Raw genomic sequence first — 14,285 nt, 5'->3', positions numbered from 1 at the left:
TCTCCTGAATAACTCCTGAAAGCTGTCTGAAACTGCCCTGCACCAACTGTCCCAGGGAGAAATTGTGGTAAGTGGAGCAGCAAACTCCATGGAGTTTCTGCTGGACAGAGGGTGAACTCACCTCACATTGCCTGACCCAACAGTTGGAGCTGGTAAGGCTTTATAAAAGCCATTCCATTTCTCCCTTTTGTTGTTTCCTTTTTGCACTGTTCTGATTAGATGTGCAGGCACAAATGTTCCCATTGATGAGGCTCCATGGATCCTAGAGTGTGGATCTGGAGGTTTGGGACTAGGTGTCGTACCCAGTGTGGTGTTAGCTACCCACACACAGAGACGCTAGTTTTCATTCGTTTGCCTGTTTAATTGGGGTTTCCATTTTATATCTGAAGTGGTCCAAAATGGCTATGAAATTCTGCACTAAATTTCTACACAATTCCTTCCCTGCTTACTTTTTCCCTTTTTCCTCTGCAGAGATTTTAGCTGGTTTTCATTGCTAAAGCAAGGAGTAACAATAGCCCACAGGTTTCATTACCTTTGTGCCTCTTCTTCCATCCCGATTCCCTTGGTCCCTATGGAGAGCTCTCCATGCACATCTCTTGGAACAGCCATTCCCTGCTTCTGAGACACAACTTGTGGCAAGGGGGAGATCTGTGGGTAGACTTACAATTATCCTGCTGATAAAAAGGGGGCAGATAAAGTCTGGCTTTGTCCGAAAACGATAAGCTGGAAACTGAGAATGACCGAATACCTGATCAGTGATCTACAATTACAGCAGCTGATGGGAAGCAGTGTCAGGAGAATCCAGAGGTTGCCATAGAAATGCAACAAAGGCTGCAATCCTCAGGGAGTGCACCTGAGTCAGGTACTGGACGTGCAGGGATCCTCAGTGAATGAAACTCTCAAGTTTAAGGGAAAAACGGCAAGCATATCAGAGATAAAGATAATTGAGCTGCCCGTCCTGTTTGCGATATCAGGGGAGATCCCATCTGGACATCAGCCGGGATTGCTGCCATGCCTCTTTCCCAGCCTTGTTTGGGTGAAATATATAAGCCTCAGGAGAACCTGCAGAGCATCAGTGTACATCTGCTGGCTTCTCTAGTTCCTTGTGCTAGGAAATCTAGAAAAACTTTATCATTTTTGGACTGTGGCAAGCATTTCAGTTGCTTGTTATGGAAATCCTGTGTAACAACAGCCTAATGCACTTGACTTTGGGATAACATTTTTCTGACTGCTTTGGAGTGACTCACAGTTTTTTAAAAGGTATTTCCTGGGTGGAGGGAGGGTGTACAAAATGTACAAAATGGTTCTATTTTAAGGAAACCCTTAACTATGAATATCCTTCATCAAACAAGCCACTGGCAAGGAGGGTGCCATGCAACCTGCGTGCAATCTCTTTCTAAATCCATTTCTGCATGCCCTCCCACATTCTTGGAAAGAGGAGAGGAAGAATTATGACAATCAAGATTGATATTTCTACTGTTTAGAAACATATTTTCTCCCCATCAGAGGCTTTTTGGAGTGAAGAGAACTGATTGAATTTCAATAAACTAGAGTTGCAAAAAACAGAGATACTTCCAAAGCCCCAACAGTTTCAAATCCCCAGATTCACCAGCAGAGCATTCTCTTGGTGTAAAAGAGGGAATAGATGTTATTAATACTGACTGTCTTAGTACATTAGACCATGGAATCCCCAACAGGGCTTGCTGGCCTTTTGAAAGTAAAATGAGACAATTTGTTTTTGAGGAGATACCATTCTCTCATTTAAACGTTGATCTTAGAGGCTGGAAATCAAAGGTAATGTCTCAGCCCTGTCACAGATTTCCATGAGAGAGCCAAAGTCTTAAAAAGCAAACAAACAAACAAACAAAAAAATCATTCAATCAACTAGCAAAATTAAAACAAAACAAAGCAAAACAGTGAGTTTTCACAGGGAAAAAGAGGAAAACATTTGGAGAGGACTGACTTTTTTTCAACAAAGTTAAACATTTGTAACTTTATTTAAGATGATGTTATCTTTTCAAATTTCATTACCATATAGAAGGGATAAATAACCCAAAAGTAAATTTTAAAAATGAAACTCCAAAATTTTTTTTTTTTCATTTCAGCCCACTCTGAAACAGTTCTCCCATTTTGATTTGCCTTAGTTTGGGCACTGAATGAAAAAATTATTTTCACATCTCCCATTATGTTACCAAAAGTTGTCACAGAGAAAAATCTTTTCATCTAAAACATTAATAAAATCTTAGGCTTCATAAATACATAAAATAAGATTATTATGTTAAAGAGCAATCCTGAATAGAATGCCTGAAACTGAAGTACTTCTTTTGGTTTGTATTTTTTATGGTTTTGACAGTATCGTTGAGAAGACAAAATTAGAACAAAACCTTTTATCCAGCCTCTGAATTTCAAGCTGGGTTAGAGGCAGAATCTACAGGAAAAGAAACAGATTTTTTTAAGGAAGTTTAATTTTCATTCATGACAGAATAAAGTTATTCCTTAAATGCTTGTAGGTGAAAGCTTGGTTAGTGACTATGTTTATCTTCCAATGAAATACAGTTCTGCAAAATATTTTACTTTACGGAAACTCACAACAGCAGCGATTTTTGTTACTTTACGTGCAGTGTACATGGAGATGCCATATGATTTACAGGGCTTGATTCCATTCTCACTCCTCAGCTTTGCACTGGTGGTTCAGTGGCGTGACTCCTCTTGACACTGGCTGAATTCCAAGTCTAAGCGAGAGGAGAATCAAACATGCGAGGTTTGGTTTTTGGTTTTTTGTTCAGGACAATGAATGCCAAGGAGCTTCCCTGGTTCTGGCAGCTTCAGCCATTCTAATGCACGTGTTGTGGCCTCCCTGCTCACCAGCACATGCATTCCAGCTCCTGCTAAGCAAAACACAATATATCCATAGATGCAAGTGCCCAGTGACTTAAATTCCTTCTGTTCCCACATCTCCCAGAGCCCTGCGTGCCCTCCAGAGGTGGCACTGTGTGGCAGTGTAGGTTAGGAAGGCACAAAGACTCCTTGAGGCTCCACGTTTGCAAACCCTCTGCTAGCAGCTACAGGCGATGAGCTGTGTGTACCTCTCCATGGTCAGTCCTTCTCCATGGTCAGTCCTTCCCAGGGTCAGTCCAACCTGCCCAAAGATAGAGACTGCAGCAGGAGTGTCCCCATGCCCCACCAGGCATCTGTGGGAGGAGGGGTGGTTGCCAGGAGAACTCCTGCCAGGAGAATTCCTGCATGCCTCCCCAGCTTGCATGCATCATCACCACAAGAACCAGCTATAGCCACAATACAGCCCTTATCTGGCACTGATGAAATCTGGAAATGCTGCAGCCCAGAGAGCAGTTAAATTGTAATGGAGACCCTCACATCTGGAGATTCTAAGGAAGCAAAAGAGCTTTCTTCTACTCCCTGTCCCTTGTCTCTCCCTCCCTTGCTCCAGGTTCAGAATCACATCACACAGTAAGCAGAGGTAAGCACAGGCTGTTCCCTTCCCCCCTGAGTCACACCACGGTGTGCTGTGAGCTGAAGGAGGTGAAGCTGCCCTTGGGGCTGCGGTGACACTGGGAGAAGCTGGCAGCCCTGGTCCTTTTGCTTTTGGTCCCACTCCTGTGTTTCCGCTTGTCGCGTGCGATAAAGCTTTCGATCAGCTTCAGCTTTTCGTGCTCTTCCTTCAGGAAGAAGTCAACAAGCAAAGTCTTCTCCTTTTTGATCTGTTCACTGATGTCCTTGGGGATGTCAGGGATTATCCAGTCAACCAGAACACTGAGGAACATCACCAAGTTCTGCAAGCACAGCAACAGATGGGAAGCAAGGATGAAAAATACAAAATACTTGCACTGGAGCAAAACCAAACCTTTGTTATAGCTATGAGACAGATGTCAAAGACATTTTGCTGGTGGTGTGTAGTAGTAAGCAGCTGAGTGAGGCTTTATTTCAAGAAGCAGCTCAGGTTTGTGCACAGCTACTCCTCAGTGTAGAGGCTGAATTAAATACGTGCTTCAGTTAGGTTTGAAATGGGAAAGGACTTGGAATCATGAAATAATTCATTGCCTTAGTAACTAAACCATCATTATTCTTTACAGGTATCCAAAGGTGCCCATTTCTCAACATCCAGTTCCTTGATAGTGAGTTCAGAATCCATTAATGTAAGGACATCCCTCAATGCTATCAAAAATCCTACAACACAAGACAAAGACACTCTTGTGTTTCCAGTGTGGCCTGAGCACACAGCAGACAACTTTCATGGCCATTCTGTCTTCAAATCCTTCTGTCTGCTGACAAGCAGGGTTGTTTTTACACTACCACAGTGTGCAAGCCACAACCCCAAACCTCAGGTGTCAGGGTGATTACAGGTGGTGCTCATACCATCGAGCAGGAAGCAGACTGGGAAAAACCTTCTGCTTGCTTGTGAAATCTATAGATAAGCAATGCTTTGTATTGTCATGATAATGCTCTGAGAAGTGCTGCATTGTGTAATGCCTTGAAATGTGTAAGAACAGTTTGCTGACAGGGCTGCTAGCATGAACTCTCTGTCCCCATCCGAGACAATGGAGCTAATTAACCAGGGAATGCTCTCTGGCAGAGCAGGCACAGGGTTTGAAGCCCAGCAGAACCAGTTGCTTTCAACTGCTTTGAAGCCAGTGGTGGAAAATTACTGAAGGCACAGCAAAGAAGCAGAAGAGGGCAATACAAACCAGGCAAGATTCATAGAAACACTTGGCAGGTGAGGACAAAAGAAAGGCAAATTTCAAAAAGAGGGATGGGCCCAATTTGGCTGTGGAAGTATCCCACATCGTGGAGGAGAGCAGAAGGAAGCCATTTGGAAGGCAAGCCATGACAGCAAATCCCTTGCTAATGAAATCTCCACACTGGGGACAATTTACTGCGCTCAATTCAAGAAAGTAGCAAAAATCCTTAGAGGATTTATTACTTCTGTTTGTTTCTTGCTTTGGGTAAAGAACAGCAGTTAACAAGCCTACACAGCATTTATGTGCTTTTTAAAAGTGGTTCCTCTGAGAGTATAAAAATGACAGAGTCCACTTAAACATTCAGAGCCTGGAGTGTTTTGGGGATTACTGCTAGTGCCAAGGGCTAAGAGAAACTGTGGGTCTTGCCTTCCATGTCTATTGGACATGGGCTGCTTTGGAACATGCATTTGGATCCATTTATGATGATATTTCTGTGGCTGAAAGTGAAGCAACTCAGCAGCCTTACCTGAAATAGAATCACAAAAGCCAAGCGAGCAGATAAGACTGCCCAGAACTGCTTAGAAAACTCGTACTGGTGCGGGGACCAAGGTGGTTCTCTGTAGTCTTTGAACCTGGAGATGGAGACAGCTCAGTTATCACAGTTCCAGCAATTTCCTCCAGCACCAATAGCTGTGATGAACGTCATTTTCCAATCACGAAACCTAAAGAATTAAATCCTCCAGATGTTCCTACTTCAAGCCTTATTATGAAACACAGCTTCAGAATTAGAGCTGGACTACCTCCACTGAATTTAACTCAGTCTGGTTTTCACAGTTGTAACGTTGGAAATGTCAAGATTTTATAGGATTGACAAATGTCCCCTTTATTTTCTTAATGTAAATTGACATCAGTGTACAGGGAATAAAATGCTGAAATGAAAGCAGAGAGATAGTCCAAGGCATTTTCAGATTGAAGGAGATAAACCTGCATTCATGTCACCTAAACCTTGATTAATTCAGGGAATAATTCAGCCCACATAAAACGTGACGCACGCTTTGGTGATTCCTGTCTTTGCATTAACGAAAGGGGGAGCCATGGGAAAGGCACTTCCTAAATTAACTGTCTAGCCTTGGACAGGATAAAACAGAGCCTTAGTGGTTTGGTGTAAAGACTTGCTTTTAGTATTATCATCAATCATTTGGAAGTAAACAACAGGCTAATAAAAATCACAGATGCTCCTAAATTGGAAAGTTTTGCAAATAGCAGGAAACGCAGAAAGCAATAAGAAATGAAGACAGGAAACACAATGAGAATAATACAGGGAAATGGAAAATAATTAAAATTAAAACACTTGAAGGATCTTTGAAGACATAGTATTTGAAAGTGGAAATAGCCTGGAGCTTGCAGTGGCCAGCAAGCGAGCACACGTTTGAAATATGGCAGCAGGACAGTCTATGACTTGTGGGTGTATCAACAAAAGTCATGATGGTGCTGGGAGGGGAATTAGCCTTTCTCTGAACAGCCCAGGTAAATCCACACCTGGAATGCTGCATTCAGCCATTCAGCTGTGCAGATTCCAGAGGGGGGAAAAAAAAGAAAGAGAGGAAAAAAAAAAAAAAAAAAGGAAACCAAAGAAAAATATAGCAACAAATTGAAGGCAGTTCAGGAGAACAGTACAAGGGCTGAGGAGACTGACTCACCGGGAAGATTAAAGAGCAGCACATGTATTGCTCCACTTTGGTAAGTAACAGCCACAGTTGGACATGATAACCATGCGCAAATTGTGCCCTCAGGACTGAAAGGGATAATTTAGTGCTCTTCCCAGTGTTTGACTAGAAGTAATGGGATGAAATTAAGAAAGGGAAAATCTGTTTTGAATACCACAAAACCCGTCCTGACAGTAAGATTCATTAGACTGTGCAAAAGCCTCCGTTGGGGAATAATGGAGAAGGTTCATATATAAAATCTGTCAGCTTCAGTTTGCAGGTGCACTTGCCAAAATTACCTTCAGGTTCTACCCACATGGTTTTGCATGTTAAATCACAGGCTTGCCATCCACGCATCCCCTACATCCTGCCACTCCCCACCCCCAAGAAACTGAGTCTGGAATGCTGGATGTGGTTCTATGCTGCAGCTTCTGGAGACAAAGGACACAAGGTGCAGCCCACAAGGAGGAGAAAACCACTTTAAATTGGAGGCTGTGTTAGTTGAGGGAAGAACTCCCTGGGCTGTGTTAGCCCCTGGATGGTTTTGCTTGGTGGTGCACGCGCAAGTCCTGACTTGGGATTCCTGTGCTGTTCCTGCACTGCCAGATCCCCCCTCTGGTACCTTTCTGGACATTGCAGGCTCCCACAGGTTGCTCAAATCTGTACAAGTGCTGCATCAAGAGACAAAGCCAGTTCCCTTGAATTTAATCTGTTTGAACATCAAAGCCAAGGAAAACCACTGAGTTTCTTGTGGACTTTGCTGACCACTATAAATCAATCCCAGTCTTGAAACGGAGCCCGGGTTCACCTGAACGGGTCACCAACTGTGGTGGGTTTTCCATTTAATGCATTATGAGCTGCACAAACTATGTAAGTGTTGCAGGACATCAGACCCCATGGAAATTTCACCTGGCTCAGCTGGGAATCACACTGCTTGTGATGCCTGAACCTACACTCAACAGAACATGAGCAAATGATTCATGGTGAAGGAAAATGTTGCCAGAGCTACAGATGAGGTAGCTGGGCCTCCTCCCCACCTCCCTTTTTAATTTTTCTCTGGCACATGGAGCTCCAAAGGGCCTTTTCTAACCCCTGTATTCTACAGATAGTTTCTTTCCTACAAGGACCATCTTTTCAGCTCAATAAGCATTTGGACAATACCCTCGGGTGTGATTTTTGGGGTGTTCTGTGCATGGCCAGGATTTGATGGTCCTTGTGGGTCCCTTCCCACTCAAGATATTCCACAACTCTATGATTCCCTCTCCTCTTCAATGCTTCACTCTTAAAATACTTGATTCAGCAGGTGTGGTAGTGTCATAGGTTAGCAAGCATAGTCCCGGAAGGGATGTCCTTGCTAAGGGGTGCTTACAGCTTCCTCTGGGAACTGATAGAACCTATCAGCTGGCCAGTTTGAATATGGACAATTCTTTAAGCCACTTAAAGTTGTGACCGCCTCTGTGATCCACACTTAAGAATAGACAAACCCCCCACAGCTCTCTCTCTCTCGTTTCCAGTGCTGGGACAGGTGGCTGCGGGCCCCGTGTGGGGGCCAGCGGGCCTGGCCAGGCCCTGCTTGGGCCAGGCCGGGCCGGGCCACGGCCATCCTGGAGCCATGGACCTGTTCCAGCCGTGGAACCCCCCCCACTGCCCTGTTGTGGGCAGCCGGAGCGGCTCGGCTCTCCCCCCTCTCCACTGCGATAAGAAAAATTCAACATTCCAGCTGCAAAGCTGCAAGGCCGAGGTGAGAGTAACCCTTTTATTGCTGTGAAGAGCTCAACTCATAAGCAAAAGCACCTGCGCTGAGATAGGCAGATGCTGACGCAGCTGTAATTTCATGAGAAGTTTGGACAGGGAGAGATGGACCAGATGAGGACTTTTGCTCCAAACGGGAAAGGAGAAAACCTCAGTCCCTAGAGATGGACCAGATGAGGACTTTTGCTCCAAATGGGAAAGGAGAAACCTCAGTTCCTAGAGATGCTCCCAGAGATAGTCCTAACAATGAAGATGAGGAAGACCCTTTGCTCCCAGGGAAGGAGAAGGGCCTCTGTTTTTTGTTTCTGAACGGCTCAACCTTAAAATTGTACCCCAAAAGCCTTCAAGAGTGGACCCTTGAAAGCAGTTGCGGGAAAAGCTGCAAGTCGGGGGAAGGGACTCGCATGCGAGCAGAGAGACTCCTCTTCCTAAATGGACTGAACAATATTTGGAAGTGGGCGGCTGTCTCGTTGTGATAATGTTTTCATAGAACGAGCAAGAAGAGACTTCTCTTTCTAAATGGACTGAACAAGGTTATTATGGAAGTGGTAAACAGACTGAACATCTTAAGGATTGTCTTTTTACATTGTCAGTGGGAGAAGGGAGGAAGGTGGCGGGAGGAGGAGAGTTCTGAAGGTGTGGTATAATTTTTTTTTCCCTTCTTTTAGGTCTGTTAATAAACTTCTTTATATTCTTTCAAGTTTGGTGCCTGCTTTGCATTTCTCCTAATTCTTATCTCACAGAGATAAACAGTAATGAGTATTTTAGACCAAACCACTACACTAAATTGGTGTTTCTGCCTGGTTACAAACCCAACCCGTTACAGGTAGGAACAGCAACCAACCAGTGCTGCAAAGACTATTGTGTTTCCAAAATAGCAAGCAACTGTAATTCCACTGAAAAAGGACAAGAATTTGAAGTAGTCAACATGGTTGAAGAACATAGCACAGAAAAATTCTGGGGGAGAATAGAAAAGCAGAAAAGGGGGAAGAGAGGCTGGGTGGGGAGAACCTCACAATACTTGGACAAACATGAACAGAAGCTAAGAGAAAGACGCTATAGTATTTCAGAAGGGTATTGTGTGGGGGGAAAAAAAAGGCTAGTTAAAAAAGCAAATCAAACTGTGTATGTAGGTGGAACTGCAAATCAGTCCAAATAAGCTAATCTGTTTAATTTCCTTCTTCAGCTGGTCTTTCAGAAGAAATTGGAGAAAACATCCACAATCACAGAACCAGAAGTGCAGGAGTATATAAAAATTAGGGAAAAATATTAGCATCCAGCATTGATCATTAGGAGTAGATGAGTCCCATGACATTAAGAAAATATATTCAAAGACATTTTATAAATTTGCTGAATGTTGGAGCAGACCTATGTTAAAGGAAAAGTCCCTTTAATGACTCTATATCTGCTGCTTCCTTCTTTTCAGTGTGACCAGCAGGTTTTTATGTCCTCCATTATCATACAAGACTACAAGGACTAAAAGGGACAAACCAATAAAAATATCCATATCTTAGCAAGATTTGCTTTTAATTTGCCTTCAGCTACACAAATGCCATTTCCTCCCCCCACAAAAAGTAAAATTACAACTACTACTGTGCGTCAGAACGGCGTTACAGCAACATTTATTTGGAAGTAGTGCCAAAGAGTTCACAGCACTGGAGAAAATGCTGCTCTAAATATTTGAAGAATGTATTCTGTATGTTGAGTGGCAGAGTTGTTTCTGGCTTGTTAAGGTTATTTTAAAGATACCTTAATCTCTGGCAGTGCCCGTAAGGAGCAAAACGCAGCCTCATTGCAACCACATTTATCTCCAGAGGTCACAGAAATCTAAGAATAAGAGAGGTCAGCTTGTTCCCAACGCTTTTGCCAGAAACAGAAATACAGATTTTATTTCCAGCTTGAGGGGCAGTGTTTGGTTGCCTGTCTCTTGGGACACAAGTTAGAGACCCCATACTTTATCACAGTGATAGTCCTGTCCAAAGCTGAGATTTTGATAAGATTCAAATGAGGCAGATCGTAATGAGAAACAGTGTTTGTGGATGCTGGCATCTTTTCCCAATTGTTTCCTGATAATAGAAGAGAAATGCTCCCATAGTTTTGTCTCACTCAGGCTAACACACGGTCAAACACTAATCTTTTTCTTCTTCTCAGTCTCTTAGATGATATCATCAGGCAGTGACCACTTTTATACCTAGTGTAGATTATTCCCTCCTCCCTGTATTTGGGGTCTCTTGAGTATTTGGCTGTATATGGCCATACTAACATGAGGCGTGCCTTTCACCCTGGTTGTCAATGCACACATTTCCAAACACACCAGCACTCAGACACCATGAACAGAGGCCAGTGGCTGACACAAGGTAAAGAGCAGCATAGTGAAAGTAGCAAAGTCACAGTGAAGTGGATCAAGATGCTTGTTGAAGGAAAACACGGGCTAATTCAGGGATAAAAAATTTAAAAGTTCTAGGAATTGAGGGTGGAAAAGCCTTTCACAGACTTACAAATCTGTTAGAAAGTCCAGAGATGCTGCATACTCTCACAGGGAATATTTTGCTAACAAACAACTCCTGGCAGCAGAAATGGGGAATAGCAGAGCTCACATGCTGATAAGGTGCTTGAAAGTTAGGAGTCCACTCATCTATCCTGTGCTGTAGTCAAGGTGAGAGGGTAGGTACCCCTCAAAGGCAATCCCAACAGCAGAGGGACAGATTTCTCTCCCTGTTTACCCTGCTTCCAGTGAAGAAACTGGGATTTTTGTGGGTTATAGTTGGGCAAGGTGTATACCCTGCTTAAAATCAGTGTGAAATATATTGCACATCAAAGCAAGGGAGGGAAAACCACTCTAAATTAAGGCTCTCCTTAAATAAATGGAAGAGGAACTTTTATAAAGATTTTGTGCCATTGCAGAGACCAAGAACAGGGTGATTTCAAGGCAGTCAAAAAGGAAGGTGAGACAGGCTGTTGAATATAGCACTGGCCCAAAGAAGCTCAGTTTTGAACAGCCTGGGGTTGTAATGCCTTAAACCAGCTCTTTGAATTTCTGCGTATTATTATAAAAATACAAAGTTATTTTGAAAGCTGGAGCCACATTAGTGATTTCTCATGCAAACTGGAATTACCCCATCTGTATCTGGTATTTGGGACATATTTTAAAGGAAGTTGAGCCTTGTTTCCCCAGTCTGAAAAGATGAATCTGAAATATAAGACACGTAGACAGCAACTGGTGAAGGTTTTAAGACGGGCATAATATATTGAAAACTCAGTGAGTAAGGAATGAATTTAATAAAGAAAAAGAAAGTCTGGCTCTAATTACTGGGTGCCCATTTAAAAAAATCATTATTTTTAGTGAAAGCTATGTCTTTCAATAAAGAAAGTTTTTGTTTGCTTTTTTTTTTATCAAGTCTGTCTAAATTGTTTATTTTGCCTTTTAATGCCCTGAAAAAACTGTTTTAAAGACCTTGTAACACAGTGAGAATACTATAAAAGCTGCACTTTCAAAATCACCTTTTCAAAGGCACATGAATATTGCTGAATATGTGGCCATATAACTGAATTTTATCAATTCCCACTTTTAAAAATGACATTAAGAGCCAAGGAAATTCCCTTGACTGTGCCAGCTGTCCTCACTTTACCTGCAGAAGGAAACCTCCTGTGCAAACAGGGAGTTTTCTGGCTGTGTCCCAGCCTTGAGCTGACTGACATTGAAGTATGAGAGGGTGTGATTGATGAAGCCATGCATGGTTCCATTCTGGCTGTATGCATATTGATACATAAGGCGTGGGATGAAATCAGAGGTGACAGCGATGACAAAAGCCTGAGGGATGGAAAAACAAAACAAACAACCAAATAACAGCATTGTGAATCTGTGTCTCCAGGTTAATTAATTCAGGGGAAAATTTTCATGTTCAGGTGAATTTAGAGTGGTGATGAAGGGAGAGTTATATGCCCAGAATTGGTACAGAATACTTGCACACAAATGCACAGTGACCTGCTCTGTCTCTCTTGGTGAAGGCTGAGTTAAGGAAGTAGCAAAAGCAATTAATGGACTGTCCATTTCTCCAATTAGTTTCATCTCTGGAGCCATATGGAGGTTTATCACTAGTTTTAAAAAAACCCACAACAAGACCTAATAGCCAGTTGGGCTATAATTAGGGCTATATTTTGGTGTAGTTACACCAAACCTGTTGAGTGTAAAGGTCCATTTTCTGCTCTGCATCAGGATTCACACATCTCACATGAGGGGATCTCATGCTGGTATTAAACTCTTACAAGGCTGGTATCCCATAAGACTGGTGTAATTGTGGAGGCAGTCAGTCACAGAAGTCTCTAGATCATCTCAACAAGAATCCCTTTGATTTCTCCTCTGGACTCATTCCTGTTGGAGCAGGTCCAGAGGAGCCTGTGAAGATGATCAGAGGGATGGAGCCCCTGTGCTGTGGAGACAGGCTGAGAGAATTGGGATTGTTCAGCCTGGAAAAGAGAAGGATTTGGGAGGAGACCTTAGAGACTCTTCCAGTGCCTGAAGAGATTTCAAGAGACCTGGAGAGGGGCTTCTTACAGGGGCCTGGAGTGACAGGACAAGGGGCAATGGCTTCAAACTTACAGAGAGCAGGTTTAGATGGGATATTAGGAAAAAATTCTTCCCTGTGAGGGTGCTGAGGCCCTGGCGCAGGTTGCCCAGAGCATCTGTGGCTGCCCCATCCCTGGCAGTGTTCCAGGCCAGGTTGGATGGGGCTCTGAGCAACCTGGGATAGTGGAAGGTATCCCTGCCCATGGCAGGGAGTTGGAATGAGATGGGCTTTAAGGTCCCATCCAACCCCAAACATTCTGTGATCCTATGACAATTGAAAACTACATTTTGCTAAATAATAATTTCCTGTATCAATATTATCCAGATGGAGAAGGAGAATTGGGCATTCAGTATTTTTTTTTTTCGAATGGGTATGTACATATTTACATTTCTTTCAAGAAAGGTGTCTAACTGATACTTTAATGGAATCCCCAGGAAATAAATATTTCCAGAGTTTGATTGACACAGGAAATAATCAAGGATCATAAATCTGCAAAGTGTATTCAGATAAAAACAAGAGACTGCAGAGTTTTTCTCCTCCAGCACAGCTCAGTGCTGGACAGCTGAAATCTGTGTCTGACAGTGAGGTTATGGGGATGTGCAGGGTCCCACAGATTTCCTACCTTAAATCCTGGAAACTGGAGAGCCGTAAGTGAACAATGCTCCGCCCAAGTGAAACAACACTGCTCCTCTGGAGGCATTAGAGTGCTGTGCTGTTGTGCTGGGAGCTATTTTATCAAAGAAATTGCATACCACCTCTCCACAAGTTCTCCCTTCAGTAGTGAAAATCATCTGCCTTTCTAAATGGCTTTGATATCTTTAAAATTTATGGTATTAGTCCATGATCTTAAAGGTCTTTTCCAACCTAAGTGATTCTATGAATTAATGACCTGTAGGTTAAAAACCCACTAGTAACTCTTAGGATTAAACTCCTAGGGCATGAGATTATTTTTATCTTAAAGCATATACAGGAAAATTTTACTTAGGGAGTACATACAGAAGAATAAACATAATATATCTGAATTCTGATGTATTTGAGAAATTGAGAAAATTAGACTTTGCTTTTAAATTATGTTGAAGGGACAATAAACTATAAACAATTATAAACAATAAATTATAATTTTTTTTTAAATGACATTGAAGGAACAGTATAAACTCCCAAGATCATGGTTAGAAACTGGTGTAACCAAACACTTACATTAATGATCACTGAAAGCTTTCCAATACCACTTAAAATGTTATACCAAATACCTGTAAGTGAAAAGAAAAAAGAACTTATTAATGGGTTCATTATAAATTTTCTTCTTTTTTGATTGTATTTTTGGTCTTATCTTCACTGCAATGCTCTTTCATTACTCACCTATATCTTTTGCTCTCACTGTGTCTGGCCTCCTCAGCTCAGTAACAAATTTTTTTGCATCGAGACGGACCTCGATGATGTTGTTCAGAAGAGCAAAGAGAGGGGCCAGAGGGAAGGAGGCAACAAAGAGTGTGACAAAGCCAAACTGGATAACTGGAAAAAAAAAAAAAAAGCAATGTTTTTTGACAGCTTCTGAAGGGAGC

The 14,285-nt window shown here is 42.5% G+C and overlaps 1 protein-coding gene across 1 annotated transcript in view; it reads right to left on the bottom strand.

The window, feature by feature from the left end:
- Nucleotides 1-1,959: 1,959 nt before the first annotated feature.
- The window catches only part of ANO2 (anoctamin 2), a 149,051-nt gene continuing 136,725 nt past the window's right edge, over nucleotides 1,960-14,285 (bottom strand). Inside the window, exons 21-25 of the mRNA XM_042050444.1 lie at nucleotides 14,083-14,235; nucleotides 13,921-13,973; nucleotides 11,785-11,966; nucleotides 5,224-5,329; nucleotides 1,960-3,791 (exon numbers count right to left, since the gene is read on the bottom strand). Of these exons, the coding sequence (XP_041906378.1) occupies nucleotides 3,510-3,791; nucleotides 5,224-5,329; nucleotides 11,785-11,966; nucleotides 13,921-13,973; nucleotides 14,083-14,235 (776 nt within the window). The 3' untranslated portion in view covers nucleotides 1,960-3,509. The remainder of the gene's footprint in view (nucleotides 3,792-5,223; nucleotides 5,330-11,784; nucleotides 11,967-13,920; nucleotides 13,974-14,082; nucleotides 14,236-14,285) is intronic.

The sequence above is a fragment of the Corvus kubaryi genome, unplaced genomic scaffold (genome assembly GCF_017639235.1).
Source record: "Corvus kubaryi isolate FWS band 111438036 unplaced genomic scaffold, C.kubaryi_AGA036_p1.0 74, whole genome shotgun sequence".
NCBI classification, from domain to species: domain Eukaryota; kingdom Metazoa; phylum Chordata; class Aves; order Passeriformes; family Corvidae; genus Corvus; species Corvus kubaryi.
The sequence above is the reverse complement of the archived record's forward strand: the minus strand, read 5'-3'. Positions and strand labels throughout refer to the sequence as shown.